Here is a 13,044-nt window from a genome sequence, read left to right as displayed (position 1 = left end):
CTATGCAGGTCTAATCCAAACATTTGCATTTATATTACAGTTATCAGACTGATTGACCACACTGATAATGTTACCTGCAATGCGCTGATAAAGAAAGCAACATGGCTACAGTTAAAGCATGTCAGACATGACGGGGAAGAGCTGACCTAAATTTCTAATTTAATTTATGCTGTAAAACCAAGACAAACTATAATCAAGATATAGGAATGATATGTATGGTTTTTCCTGCCAAAATCTGATTTTGACTCCGTCTTCCTTATCGCTCCGATCCATGTTGCCTAATTTCCATGACATCCTGTCCGATGGGTTGCTGTGGATACACTACCTGCGTTGTCTGTCCAGGACCTGATGGCTGACGGCTCTCCAACGCTGTCCCAGGGCATCTAGCTTCTCTTCCAGCAGGGGTCCATCAGGGGCCGACAACTGCCCGATTATTTGCTCGCCAGTACGGGTAAGCACTGCCAGGACAGGCTGGTGGCTGGCAAGGCCTTCCTCCAGCTCCTGGAGTACATAAGAGAACAACAGAGCGTCAGATGATGGTACACAGAGAAAAAAAGAAAGTGGAATCAGGGATCAATCGGACTGCGTAAGCCGATTCATTCAGGGTTACTCCAGGCTAAATCCCCCGGGCTCAAGTCCATCTTTCCAGGCAAATCTCCGATTGACACCCAGTCATGATTTGTGGCAAATCAAGATCTGAGCTGCCAAATCTCCACTTCCGCCAAGGGAGATTTAACTTGCCAAGACAAACCCGTAAAGTAGGGAGCGTGAGCATAAGTGTGCTACAGGGTGAGTCAGCTAATTGATCTCTCATTTCCCATCCACTTGATCCCTCATCTCATTCTCAGTGATTGTGAAAAGCCTGTGAAGGAACGAGATAGCTGGAGGGCAGCTCCGGCTTTGCAAATCATACTGATAAAGGTATTAATAATGGTGGCGGTGTTGTCAACGATAATGCTAGGCCTTCAAATAATTCAATTCCCCATGGAAGGGAAATTGGAACTTTTAGTAATCAAACAAAGCAAATGAAAGGACCCGTTCTGGCTCGCTGCCTCTCATTTTACTCCTGTTTCCACTTTCCTCTCTCTCCCCCGCTCTTTATAATGAACAGTTAGATGTGCAGACTGTTTGTTTATTACACACAGTACAGAGGACCAATTTGCTTCCCCTCGAGAAATAAAATCCAGTTATCTCCCATTTAACGCTACTAGCTACTGTAATCAAAAATGTAAAACATATAAAACATATTACGAGTACAAGGATATGCATGTAAATAATTCTGCTCATTCTATCAGTTCCTAGTAGTTTATTGTGACAAAGATGGAATGCCATGCATGCTTTCCTATTTTGTTACTGAAATACCTATATATACTGTAGGATACACACTTCTTTTGGCTGCCAGTCACTCTAAGGAAGCAGTTTTGGATTCTGGTATCTTGTGACAGGCATTTGCCATAATTTTTAACATATTTTAGATTAAACGTTTAACTGGTTGATCAAAAAAACTGACAAAATAATCAACAATGAAGATAACAGTTTGTTCAGCCCTCATGCAGAAGCCTCCAGCCCCTGACCTCCTGATGTCGCCGTGCCGTCTCCATGTCCAGTTGTCCATCTGGGCCCGCGCTCTCAGACAGCAGCGTCTCTGTGTCTGTCAGCCACTGGCTCAGGTCATTCATGTCACAGTGGAACTGCCTCCACTCCTCGATGGCACGGTCAAAAGTCCTGCAATTCCACAGGGAAACACATGCAAGCACACATGGTTTGTTTTTTTATGAACCTTTTTCACTAAAGTAATGCCATCAAGTCGGTCCCTTTCTGTCCAACATAACACGAGGCACATAACTGATATTTTATGCAGATCGTGATATGAGACAAGAATTGCCTGGGATTTTAAATGTAGCAATATTGTGTAAAATAGTGATATGTTTTATGTTTTCCTGGTAAGAAAGGCTGCATTGGAGTAAAGGTGTGCAATACTCAGAACTCAGTGTGCTGTAATTTTTCTATTATTTGCATCTACCTGCTTGGTCATCTTATCCACTTTACTAATGATTGTTCACCAAAAATCTCTTGTGAGTAAATATTGTATCAAAGCAAGAATAGTCATCCCTTATACAATCATCACAATATTGGTACTGAGGTACTCCATCAAAGTATCAAAGCATCAAAGATATTTTAGTGTTTGATTTCATCTATATTGCCCTTCCCCAACCTGCTTATTTACTTCAAGTCTGTATACTGGACTACATCAGTACTAGATATATTGGTTGAAGCGTATATAATGTATAGGTGTTGTTTTCTCTGCTTATTAAGTATGTGAATTAGGCATGTAACGTACTGTATATGCATATGTACACATGCCCTTGTTTTCCCTCAAAAAGAGAGGTAAAAGCAGTTGAACATCCCTTGTAAGTAGCTTTTTGATATTTTCTTTATTTACTTTGAATTTTTATTAAGTACTCGGATTGCCTGATATGTGCTGGCAAACACTTCCTTCTTCAATACTGAACTACTGCAAACAATCAAGTGGAATTCAAATTCCCCAATAAAACAGCCCACATGATCATTCAAATTATCCAAGACATTTAAATAAGCACTTCATTTTGCTTCATAAATTTAAAAGCTGAGCTCATTTTGCAGCATTTTGCCTTCAATAACGTCAACAGAATGAACTTTGATTGCTTTTTAATTGCTTTTTGTGGCCCTTGCTTTAGCACAAGTGGATGCACTGTTAAAAAATGAGGCGAGAAATCAAGGAATTTCATTTTCCAAGGGCACAACCAAGTTAATTTGCTGAGAGCTTCCACTGTTTCTGATAAAGAAAAAATGGAAAACTTAAGGGGAAAAACAAAACATGCCCCATTCCTGACCTTGATTACACACCAGCCAACGTCATAACACGCATGAATGTTTGACAACACTGGAAACCTTGCAGTGGCCCGACTGCATCAACCAGCAAAGAGCAAAACGCTGATTACTTCAGATGCCTCATCCAAAAAGCAGATATGTATTGCATCAATCTTTTGAACAAGGTTACCTGCTCTTGTGGCACCTTTTTTGGTGAAAACAAATCTGATCGTAGAGACAAGGTGAGAAAATCTGTTTCAGATGAGCAGTTTTACAAATATACTTAATTCTTTTGATTTTTATTGGTGATGGTTAGAACAGACTGGGTGCTTTGGTGTTTACCCACATTTTCAAAATTAGCCTTCTCATTTATACTAGCATGTGCACATACTGTATTAACTAAATGAAGACTGTTTATGCCCAAGGAATTGTGTTCATAGTAATCAAGGTCACCCAAAGTGCGTGTGTGTGTGTGTGTGTGTGTGTGTGTGTGTGTGTGTGTGTGTGTGTGTGTGTGTATGCATGCGTGCCTGCATGAGTGAGAGTGAGCGAGTGAATGAGCAAGCAAAGAGAGCAAACATGAGCATGGGATTGTTTATGCCCAAGGAATTGTTTTGATAGTAATCAAGGTCAGTGTGTGTGTGTCTGTGTGTGTGTGGGTGTGTGTGTGTGTGTGGGTGTGTGTCCGGGTGTCAGTGTGATTGTGTACCCTGGTCTATCTGCTTATCTATGTCTGCCGTCTCCTCACTAGCAGACAGCTGACATTTCATGTCTGTGCTGCTTAGGTCAGGTCATATCCTGACAAACACAATTCCATATGCACACACACATACATATACACACATCAATTTATGTTTCTCTCATTTTTCAGTGCATTTATCTTGTCCTTTGCCGCCCTGTAAGGTGCTTTGTGACAACAAGTTTTATTAAAAGCTCTTTCTACATGGTTACGCTTCAAGTTTTGATTCAGCACAACCACACTGCTGTCTGTTTGACAAGTGTGTGCGAAATATGATCTTTGACACTGGATGTGTGTGTGAGCTGTCGGTGCACCCACCCCTTTCGGTGGTTGTACATGCGGTTGAGGCGATCCCACTCAGCGTTGAGCTGTGTGACAGCATCTCCGATCTGGACCACTTCAGCGGGTGAGGCGTCCCGGGTGACATCCGGCTGGCGCTCATGAATCACAGCAACCTGTTCACCTAAACGCTCCAGACTTTCTTTGATATTCTGATGGGGCAGATGAGAGATGATAAGTCATTTAGTCTGATTTAACGTTGAAATTTCGCTCAAACAAGTAAAAAAAAAAAGTGGGATGAGATTATAGCACTTGTTTCCATGCTAATCAACTTGTTTCCAAAATTTTCTTAAGCGGTGTCATTTCCTTGATCCGAGTGGGCTGATCTGACTTATTCTGCTTTGTTTCAACATATTTGTACTTGTTCCTAGAAAATTCCTCAAACAAGTGAGACTGCACTGGAAACTAGTGCCATCTTTTAAACAGTTAAAGAGGCACCCATATCTATAGGCATGCTCTTATGCATTGATTGAAGTTTCTCCTTCTGTGCTGAAGTGCTGCACAAAAACACATTTTTGCCACCAACCTTCAGCAGCAACTTTGCAGACTGAGTAGCAAATTGCCAACCCACCCTGAGTGTGTCCTCCTGGCTGGAGAAGTCTTCGTAGAGCCCCCCACTGAGCTCAGAGGAGTTGAGCAGCAGCTCATTGTCAGCCATCGCCAGGAGCACCTTGTTGATGTCCAACAGGTAATCAGAGGGACTCAGGGAGGATTTGCTGCTACGCTCCACTGGAGACATCTGCTGGCCACAGAGGAAAATGAGGAAATGAGGTCAGGAGGGAGAGAGGGAGAGAAAGAGTGTGTGTGTATGATAGAGAGAGAGAGAGAAAGAGAGAGAGAGATAGAGAGAGACAGAAAGAGAGAGAGTAAAATTCACTGTTCCAATGAAAAGGCATCAGACTCACCCAATCGAGCAGATACAGTGATAGAAACACTTTAATGATTGAAAAGACATCCCAGTTAGAGTGTGTGTGTGTGTGTGTGTGTGTGTGTGTGTCTCCTTCACCTCAGCTGACAACTCGCTTGACTGCTCTGTGAAGCTGTGGGAGGCTGAAGACTCCAAAGAGACTTCTACCTGCCTGATTCGCAGCACCCTCAACTCCTAAAAGACAGATAGCAGAACACACACACACACACATCCATGCACACACACGCGCACACACACACCAAATTGCGTCAGTGCACAATGAGAACAACCACAATACGGCCAAGCATCACTTTTCTGCGTAATGAAGCGGCACAAGTCATGAAAGCGCATTTCCTCCACCTTCCGACTCTAAGCCTGGCTTTAGTCCTACAGTCTTGCTCAGAAGCCGCGGTTTGAGTCTTTTTCTGTGCATTTCACCCACCCTGTGAGCTGAGTACTGGCTCTGAAGTCGAAGCAGCAGGAGCCGCAGCTCCTCCCTCTGACCCTCGTCTGCAGTCTGCTGCAACAGCTCCTCTCCTCTCCTCAGCAGGTCCTCCACATTGGCCTTCTCCTCGTCCATCTGGTGCAGAGACACAGAGGGTCAGAGGTTAAAATAGAGGGCTCAAGCTTGAAATCCAGTAAGAGTAAATCTGAGGCAATTTTTCAAATACTTTAACTTCTAAATCCAATTGCAAACAGCGGCGAACGTCGATCAAAAATTGGGTAATAAAAATTTAGCCATAAAAAGCTGATCTTAGTTCTAAAGGTTTCTCCTGCTAAAAAATGTTGATCACAGTGGAAATGGGACAGATCTTTCTCAGGCAATTCTTGTTCAAAAAAAAAAAGAAAAAAAGGTAAAAGGACTTCCTCACTGGCACACTGTCCTTGCTGTGGATTGGTCAGGTATGCTCAGTCAGTGTGTTTAACGTCATAAACCTTGATAACAGAGATTGAGTTCCAGACTTGTTAGGCCTTGGACCAAAGCTCGTCTTATCAGGTTGCAACATTTATAGAGCTTACAGCCCTGCATGTTCCTCACAGAAACTCTCATAAACATCTCCATTTGATAGAGACAGAGAGAATGATAGGCACCCCTTCAACAATTTTCTTCTGTGTGGACTCTGTGTGTGTGTGTGTGTTTTCTGGTTCTCTTGTAAATTTTATAACGATGACAAACCTCATGAAACTCCTTGACCAAGCAATATAAAAGAGGGTGGTTAAGCCTCCATACACAACACTCCAATGTTTGGTGTATGACTATTATGTTAACAAGGCTCTCTAAATCACTAGTTCTACACAACAGGTGACATTTCAGTGGAGGCCAGCGACATGACAAACACACACCCGACACTTGTCACAGTATGATCGCAAAGGCCCAACCTGATAAAATAGACCCAGGAACACGAACAGGAACTTCTTTGTTCCATGTCTGTGCCTCAGAGTATTACCAGCGTCAGAAAATACTGCTGCAAATGCAACTATGACTACTACTAAAAACAATAACCATCAGTACCATCAGGTTTTAAGAAACAAAATGACAAATTGCAATCAAAGAAAAACGCCAGAAGGGACACAGCGGTCAATTTGTGTACCTTGTCATCATCCAGGATGTGTGCTGGGTCCTGCTGTTGCTGCAGAGCCCTCAGTGTGTCCTGCAGCTCTGCCTGCAGGCCCTGCACCTCACTGGGGTTCACGGCCACAACAGGACGAGACTGGTCCTGGCCCTCGGCTGGGGTCTCCTGGCTCTGAAGGACCTGATGAGAAACACCACACAACTCAGACATATAAAGCAGGTCTAATTTAATCTGCTACAATAACAGCAACAACAGCGCATGAAAAGCAAATTGAGCTTTGTAGAATATTTAAAAATAAAACGCACGGCAGCTATTTTGGTGTGTTTTATCTGTGTATTTATATTTTCGACTGTTTCATCATTGTTTCAACTGGCTTTGAGAGATGTTATGCAATTACAGTTTTCTTACTATTTTGGTCATCCTCCCAAGTTTTACTGTGCAGTCCCTCTTTTTCACTTTGGGGTAAGCTAGTTTTGCAAAAAGATTTAAACTGATGGTTTCCACTGCCTCAGCAGTTTGTATTAATGAGGTTTTCTTTTTACCTGCTGATGTGTTTGCTGGCTCATCTCCACACTGCCTGACTCCAGACTGGTCAACATCTACACGGCCAAACATAGGGGGAAGATACACCAACACAGACTATAAATACTGCAACACAAGCTTTCTGGTGATTTAACATGGGAACCAGTTGCTGTACAGGAATGAATCCCACACTCAACCTCAACACTTTGGTGAACGTGGTGATGAGTAATGCCATATTTGGTGCTGCAAGTTAAAGTTGTGCGTACCTTAGCAGCTTTGATGTGCTGGGAGACCTTGTCGAAGTTGCGGTTGAGCTCAGCCAGTTTGGGCTCCACCACGTCTCGGCAGGCAGACCCCCTGCTGGTCATCAGGATAATGGCCTGGTCCCTCACGCTATCGACACGCAAACTGAGGTCCTCCAGCTCCTCCAGCATGCGCTGAGAACAGAGCACACACTCGCTATCCATCCATTCATCTATAAATTTCTATTAAAAAAAAACAGTTTTCTCTCTAAGGCTGGGTGAAATGGGGGCCTCGGATCAGACCAAAACAGCCAAATCCAGAATGCACTGCTCCCGTTGCCAGAAAAGAGAGACGAGGAGGGAGAGGTTAAGAATGTAATACAACTACAGCACAAATTATGTGACACTCAGAAGTACAAAGACAACACTGAAGCCCATAAAAGACCCAGCGTCTCCTTCTCTCTCACTGATAGTTATTACTGGCCTCTGCACACCCTTTCCCCAACACTTCATTCTCACACCTTCACAAAGCTCTCCCTTGCCCCTTCTTTAACTAACCCCACCCTCTCTTTTCTTGTCTTTAGCAGAAGTGGGGCTACAATTAATGATATCGATGGCGCAATATGCATTTGTCACAACAAAATTAAACTGGAAATATTGGGTTCACAATTCAGTACAATCCTGAAACAATGTAACAAATAAAATTAAAAGTGTCAAAGTATGATGTGCAAAATTATGTCTATTTATGGGCCAAAAAACATTTTAGCACAGCCACTTGTTTGCTAGAATGTAAACAATTTAAAAATGTCATCAAAAAGTGCATGAAATAAAATTTCAACAGAAAGCTTTTGGAAATGTAAGTTGTGCATCAGAATAAAATGTAGCTACTATTGTGAACTGGCTGCATCCTACAAGTACCCACCTGGCCCAAGTATATCTATACTTCAGCCATTCTCTTTTTATCTATGGTATACCAACACTTCTCTTCTTCTTACATACCATGACCACGATGCCCCCCTTACCTTGACAACCCTGTCCCGCTCTCCCGGGGCAAGCCGCTCAACCTCATCCAGGTGGATCTGGGTCTGGTAGAGCCATGTGCTGATATGGGCCAGGTTCTCATCGAAGATCTCAACCTCATTCTGGTGGCTCTGCACGCATGAAGAGAAAAAACAAGAAAGGCTCAATACTCTAGTAAAGATGTAGAGGAAATAATCATTGCTTCTCCTTTTTCTACTTCATTCAAAAGGGAACCATTTTAATCATTGCAGGAGTTTTTCATAACCTCTCCATGACATACTGCACAATATTTCATAGCATCTGTGGACAACAGTTGTTTTACTGTTGTTGAAGAGCTTTATTTATATGTCCTTGTTTTTTTTTTGTTTGTTTGTTTGTTTGAAGGACTTGCTTTGACCAGTGAATACTATCACTCTGGGGCTTGTATAATCAGCTAATTTATTATCTGGGTTATGATTCCTAGAAAAAGTAACAAAATCTTCCAACAGGACACAAAACACACAACAAATACTTGACTGGACTTAACAGGACCATGCCATTTCCGAAACCACTGGTATATGATTTTCTATATTGATAAATGTTTGCCAGGCTTGGAAAACATTTTCAAATTCAATTATTTTTTCAATTACTAATTAGGTTGTCACTGAAAATGAACCTTGTTACCTCTGTTCAAATTACAGGAAGCCCCACCCATTCATCCATCTGTTAATTAAACTGTGTAAAACGTATGTGCTCACCAGAACAGTGCTAAGCCAGTCCTCGTTCCAGGTGCGGACACGGCCCCAGCCCTCGTTGAGGCAGCACAGCCTGTCCTCCAGATGAGCCTCACTTCCCTCAACCAGAGTCTGCAGCCCAGCACTGGTCTCCATCAGGCTTGACAGCTCTGCCTTACGGCGCTCTGTCTCCTTCAGCAGGCCCTGCAGCAGACACAAACACATTCACACAAATCATTAATAACATCTTGATTTATTTTTATCTGGATAATTCAGTCTTGATATTCATGTATCAGGTTACAAGATGCGCATTTTCAATGATGTGCCACTTGGACTTGGACTTGCATCTATGACCTCATATAAACCCTACCCCTTCCTTATCTTACCTTATTTCTGAGTACCTATGATCACTATCACACAGTTACACATAATTGTAAGTATCACTTAAACTCAGAATACATTTTAGTGACACGTTCTATTATTATCAGCACTGAACTTTCTAAATAGAGTGTCACCGTTTGTCCTGCTATTATGGAGATTTTACCCAGAACCATTTATGTTTGTTTCATATGGCTTTTGTCAAATTATGCATGCCTCCACTGGCTTAGGACCGAATTCTGCCAGAGCTTAATCTCACATATCTCACCTTTTTCTGCCTTGTCCTCTACTTTCTCACTGCCATAAAATCTAAGCCCACATACCTAAGCCAACACAGAGACACATCCAGACACACACGGTTTGCAACTCACATTAGCCCATGCGATCTCAGCGTCGATGTCGGCTGGCATGTCTCCACAGCTGTTCTTCTGCTGGAGCTGAACCTCATTGGTGGTCAGCCAGTCCTGCAGGGCGGCGCTCTCCTTGTGGAACTTCTGAGACAGGGACAGAGCTTTCTCCAGGTCCTGCTTGCCTTCTGTCACCTGGGAAGACACAGAAGCCAGAGGTGTTTTATAGATTTTAAATGCTCAAAAGTACATTCATACAAGTCCTCATTGCATTTGATGATGCCTGATTATAATTGTTTTGATTGTTCATAATGTGGTCTATTAACATTGAAACTTTTCTCATCTCCCAAAAAACTAGAATACAACAATGAATAGTCAAATCATCATATGCGCACCCAAATCTGATTCAACTCAGGAAATTCTGAGTTGAGTACAGTTCTAGTAAAGCACAATCATTAATACTGATTAATTTCTAGAAGAGGGAATGTCTATTTGTGCAGTGGTAAACCTGAATGAGTTACCTGTGCCCCCAAGTCATTGTACAGCAGCTTGAGAGCAGTGAGCTGTTCATCCATGGCCTTGGGATTCTCCGTCTGCTGTTTCTGAACAATCTGTCTTCCTGTCTTTATCACCGTCTCCACCTCCAGCTTCACCTCACTCAGCAGTTTGTATAATTTCTATATAAATAGAGAGAAAAGAGGGAGGGTGAGTGTGCTTTTGTATGTTGTGGCAAAACACTGTTCAGTCTGCAGAAATTTCCAGGCAGGCTGGGTGGCAGAGTCATCAAGTTTAAGTAGGAACACATCATCTGTCATATGTGCACCATGTACAAAATACAATTAATCATCTGCAAATAAACCACTTAAACTGAGTTCATGTACAAGACAGAGATAGAAAGCTGCGGCTCTCACCATGCAGCCATTGAGGTGAGACTGGATTTTGTCCAGTTCCATGTCTCGGACGTCCAGAATGTGCAGCTCAGCTTTGGCTCCATCCAGGACCCTCTTGCAGTCCAGCATGCGCTGTTCGAAGTTAGCAGGTTTCTGGAACAGCTGGTACTTCGTGGAGATCTCCCTCAGCTTCCTCTGCAGGAGGGGAAGGGAGGAATTAACAAAACAGTACAGCTGTACGGCAAATCACATGACCCACCACTACAATTATCACAATACCATTAACTGGCATTCTTGTGTACGAGGGGTTAAATACAAGATTATGGTAGCTGAAAGAATAATGGCAATAGGAAAGCCATTAAAAACCTAAGACTTCTTTCAAAAGGACTATTAAGATACTAGAAAGAAAAATGATAGGATACACACAGGGGCGCCGTATATGGGGGAAAAGTTAGGACAATTCCAAGGGCCCTTGCCTGACAGGGGCCCCCAAAAATAGGTAAAAACTAATATAAAATTATTAAACCATCATCGAGTAAATATATTTTTTTTTTTTTTTCATGGGGCCCAAAATTCCTGGCGGCACCCCTGGATACACAAATCATATTGCTGGTTAAAATTAGGCAGGCAACTATTGTCTATGCTCTACACGTGTATTACTAATGGCGGTATTACTTTATTACTCTCATGAGCATGATAGTGTCAGCAAGTAAGAGCAATATTTTAATGAACCCACAGTGGGAGATGCATTGGTGGCACTCGTAATAGCTGTAGTGGTAGCTGTCATAACAAAAATACTGCGACTGATGCAACTACTACTTCGTTCATCAGCAGTGGAGAAAATGCCTTTGATCACTGAGACAAAACACAAAACAGAGAGCGAGGACAAGTGGAGAAACCAGTCTGCCATCAGCTTGCAGTTGCTGATGTTCTCCAGTAGGAGTCAGTGGTACCTGTAGCTGGTCTAGCATCGTCCCACCGCGGGCAGCTTTGCCATCAGTGGTGGCAGGGGGCAGGTTGGCCACATTCCTCCTCCTCATCTCCTCCACGGTCACCTCGTGGGCTGCGATCTCTGCCCCGATGGTCTGGAGGAAAGGTGGAAATCAGTACCAATGCATCCTTGTCGCTGAGAACTTAAAGGATGATGTGCCCGGTGTGTGTGAGTGTGTGCGTCAGTGTGTCTGCAGACCCAGTTTCTTGGGTATTTTATACAGTACACGCATGTGAATATGCATGCATTTACTAGACTGGTGTCTTCAGTTTTTACAAAGCCAAATTTAAGAACATCTAATGCTACTTCAATTTTTGGACTTTGAGACCAATAAAGAGAAAAACGAAAGAGATAAAGATGCAAGGAAGATGATCATGAGGAGACACAAAGTCCAATGTTGTTAAGGACAATAGCTATGGGAAATAAACATGTTTTGGATATTGTATTATTAACCCTGCTCTGCAACATTGGACATGCAGCACAACCAAACCTGCCATTGCTTGATCAAAAAACAAGAGGAAGCATTTAACACACCCGAAATGGTCACGCATGTAAATATCACATATACATATATACTTACAACCTTGGTGAAAAAAACAGACACATTTGATAACTAATAAACATCTAATATGCATTTTCCACATTTTAATACACTTGTTTTAATACACTTGCTTAAATAGTTGTTCCAACATTTTAGGGACCTGCAGACACCATGAGTTAGGAAGGTGTGTGTGTAAAATAGTGGCACAAGGGGGAGAAATAGGTCTCTAAGCTGGAGGGACAAGATGACACATCTGGTCTATGGGCCCTGGCTGTATTTGTATGTGCATCCATGTGTGCATGTGCTTGTGTATACCTGTGCTTCCTGTGGGAGCTGGAACGCGTCGATGCGGTCGGTGAGGTAGGAGGTGAGTGTGTGGTCCAACTGGCTCAGAGACTCCTGCAGTGTCTGCAGCGCCTGTTCGTTCTCCCTCAATGTCTGCAGCTGCTGCTCCAGGCCGATCTGCCTGTTCACAGCCTGAAGGGGCACACAGCAAATAGCAGCCTCATATCTCTCACAGTGGGGTGCAGCAGGGCATTTAGATGCACTTTGCTTTTCTGATATTCCTCTTTCACGGTAACCTGGATAAGCTGATAACTTCATAATGAGAAAAACCAGAGGATTACAGCTGGGATATTCTATTATTAGCCATTATACTCAGACATGTAAACACCTAATCCCAAATATTTTGGTTTCTGCAGGACTGAAGAAGGCACAAGGGCGCATATGATCAGCTTATCCTTAAAATATAACTTTAACAGGAATGTGCAGAAGTTTTAAGGAACACTTGTACATATAAATGTACAGTCAGAAATATGTCATTGTGTAAAATGAACTTGATATAGTAACTGACTTATTAGATCTGCCTTTTTATGCCCTGGAGAGAAATAAATAGGAATGTGGGCCAGTCATATTCATATTCAGACAGTAAAAAGCAAACATTTTGAGAAATCTATTTCCTATTGAATATATGGAATGAATATATAACTTG

General features: G+C 42.5%; 1 protein-coding gene across 5 annotated transcripts in view; it reads right to left on the bottom strand.

The window, feature by feature from the left end:
* Positions 1-13,044, bottom strand: part of utrn (utrophin) — a 217,804-nt gene that overhangs the window by 142,166 nt on the left and 62,594 nt on the right. For all 5 annotated transcript variants that reach the window (XM_030047485.1, XM_030047488.1, XM_030047484.1 and 2 more), the window contains 16 exons: positions 12,369-12,530; positions 11,475-11,606; positions 10,543-10,716; positions 10,153-10,308; positions 9,656-9,826; positions 8,931-9,110; positions 8,196-8,324; positions 7,198-7,368; positions 6,952-7,008; positions 6,428-6,589; positions 5,278-5,415; positions 4,935-5,030; positions 4,500-4,667; positions 3,908-4,080; positions 1,575-1,725; positions 326-501 (listed from right to left, as the gene is read on the bottom strand). In XM_030047485.1, the coding sequence (XP_029903345.1) occupies positions 326-501; positions 1,575-1,725; positions 3,908-4,080; positions 4,500-4,667; positions 4,935-5,030; positions 5,278-5,415; positions 6,428-6,589; positions 6,952-7,008; positions 7,198-7,368; positions 8,196-8,324; positions 8,931-9,110; positions 9,656-9,826; positions 10,153-10,308; positions 10,543-10,716; positions 11,475-11,606; positions 12,369-12,530 (2,396 nt within the window). The remainder of the gene's footprint in view (positions 1-325; positions 502-1,574; positions 1,726-3,907; positions 4,081-4,499; positions 4,668-4,934; positions 5,031-5,277; positions 5,416-6,427; positions 6,590-6,951; positions 7,009-7,197; positions 7,369-8,195; positions 8,325-8,930; positions 9,111-9,655; positions 9,827-10,152; positions 10,309-10,542; positions 10,717-11,474; positions 11,607-12,368; positions 12,531-13,044) is intronic.

Source organism: Myripristis murdjan, chromosome 24 (assembly GCF_902150065.1).
Source record: "Myripristis murdjan chromosome 24, fMyrMur1.1, whole genome shotgun sequence".
Lineage (NCBI taxonomy): Eukaryota > Metazoa > Chordata > Actinopteri > Holocentriformes > Holocentridae > Myripristis > Myripristis murdjan.
The sequence above is the reverse complement of the archived record's forward strand: the minus strand, read 5'-3'. Positions and strand labels throughout refer to the sequence as shown.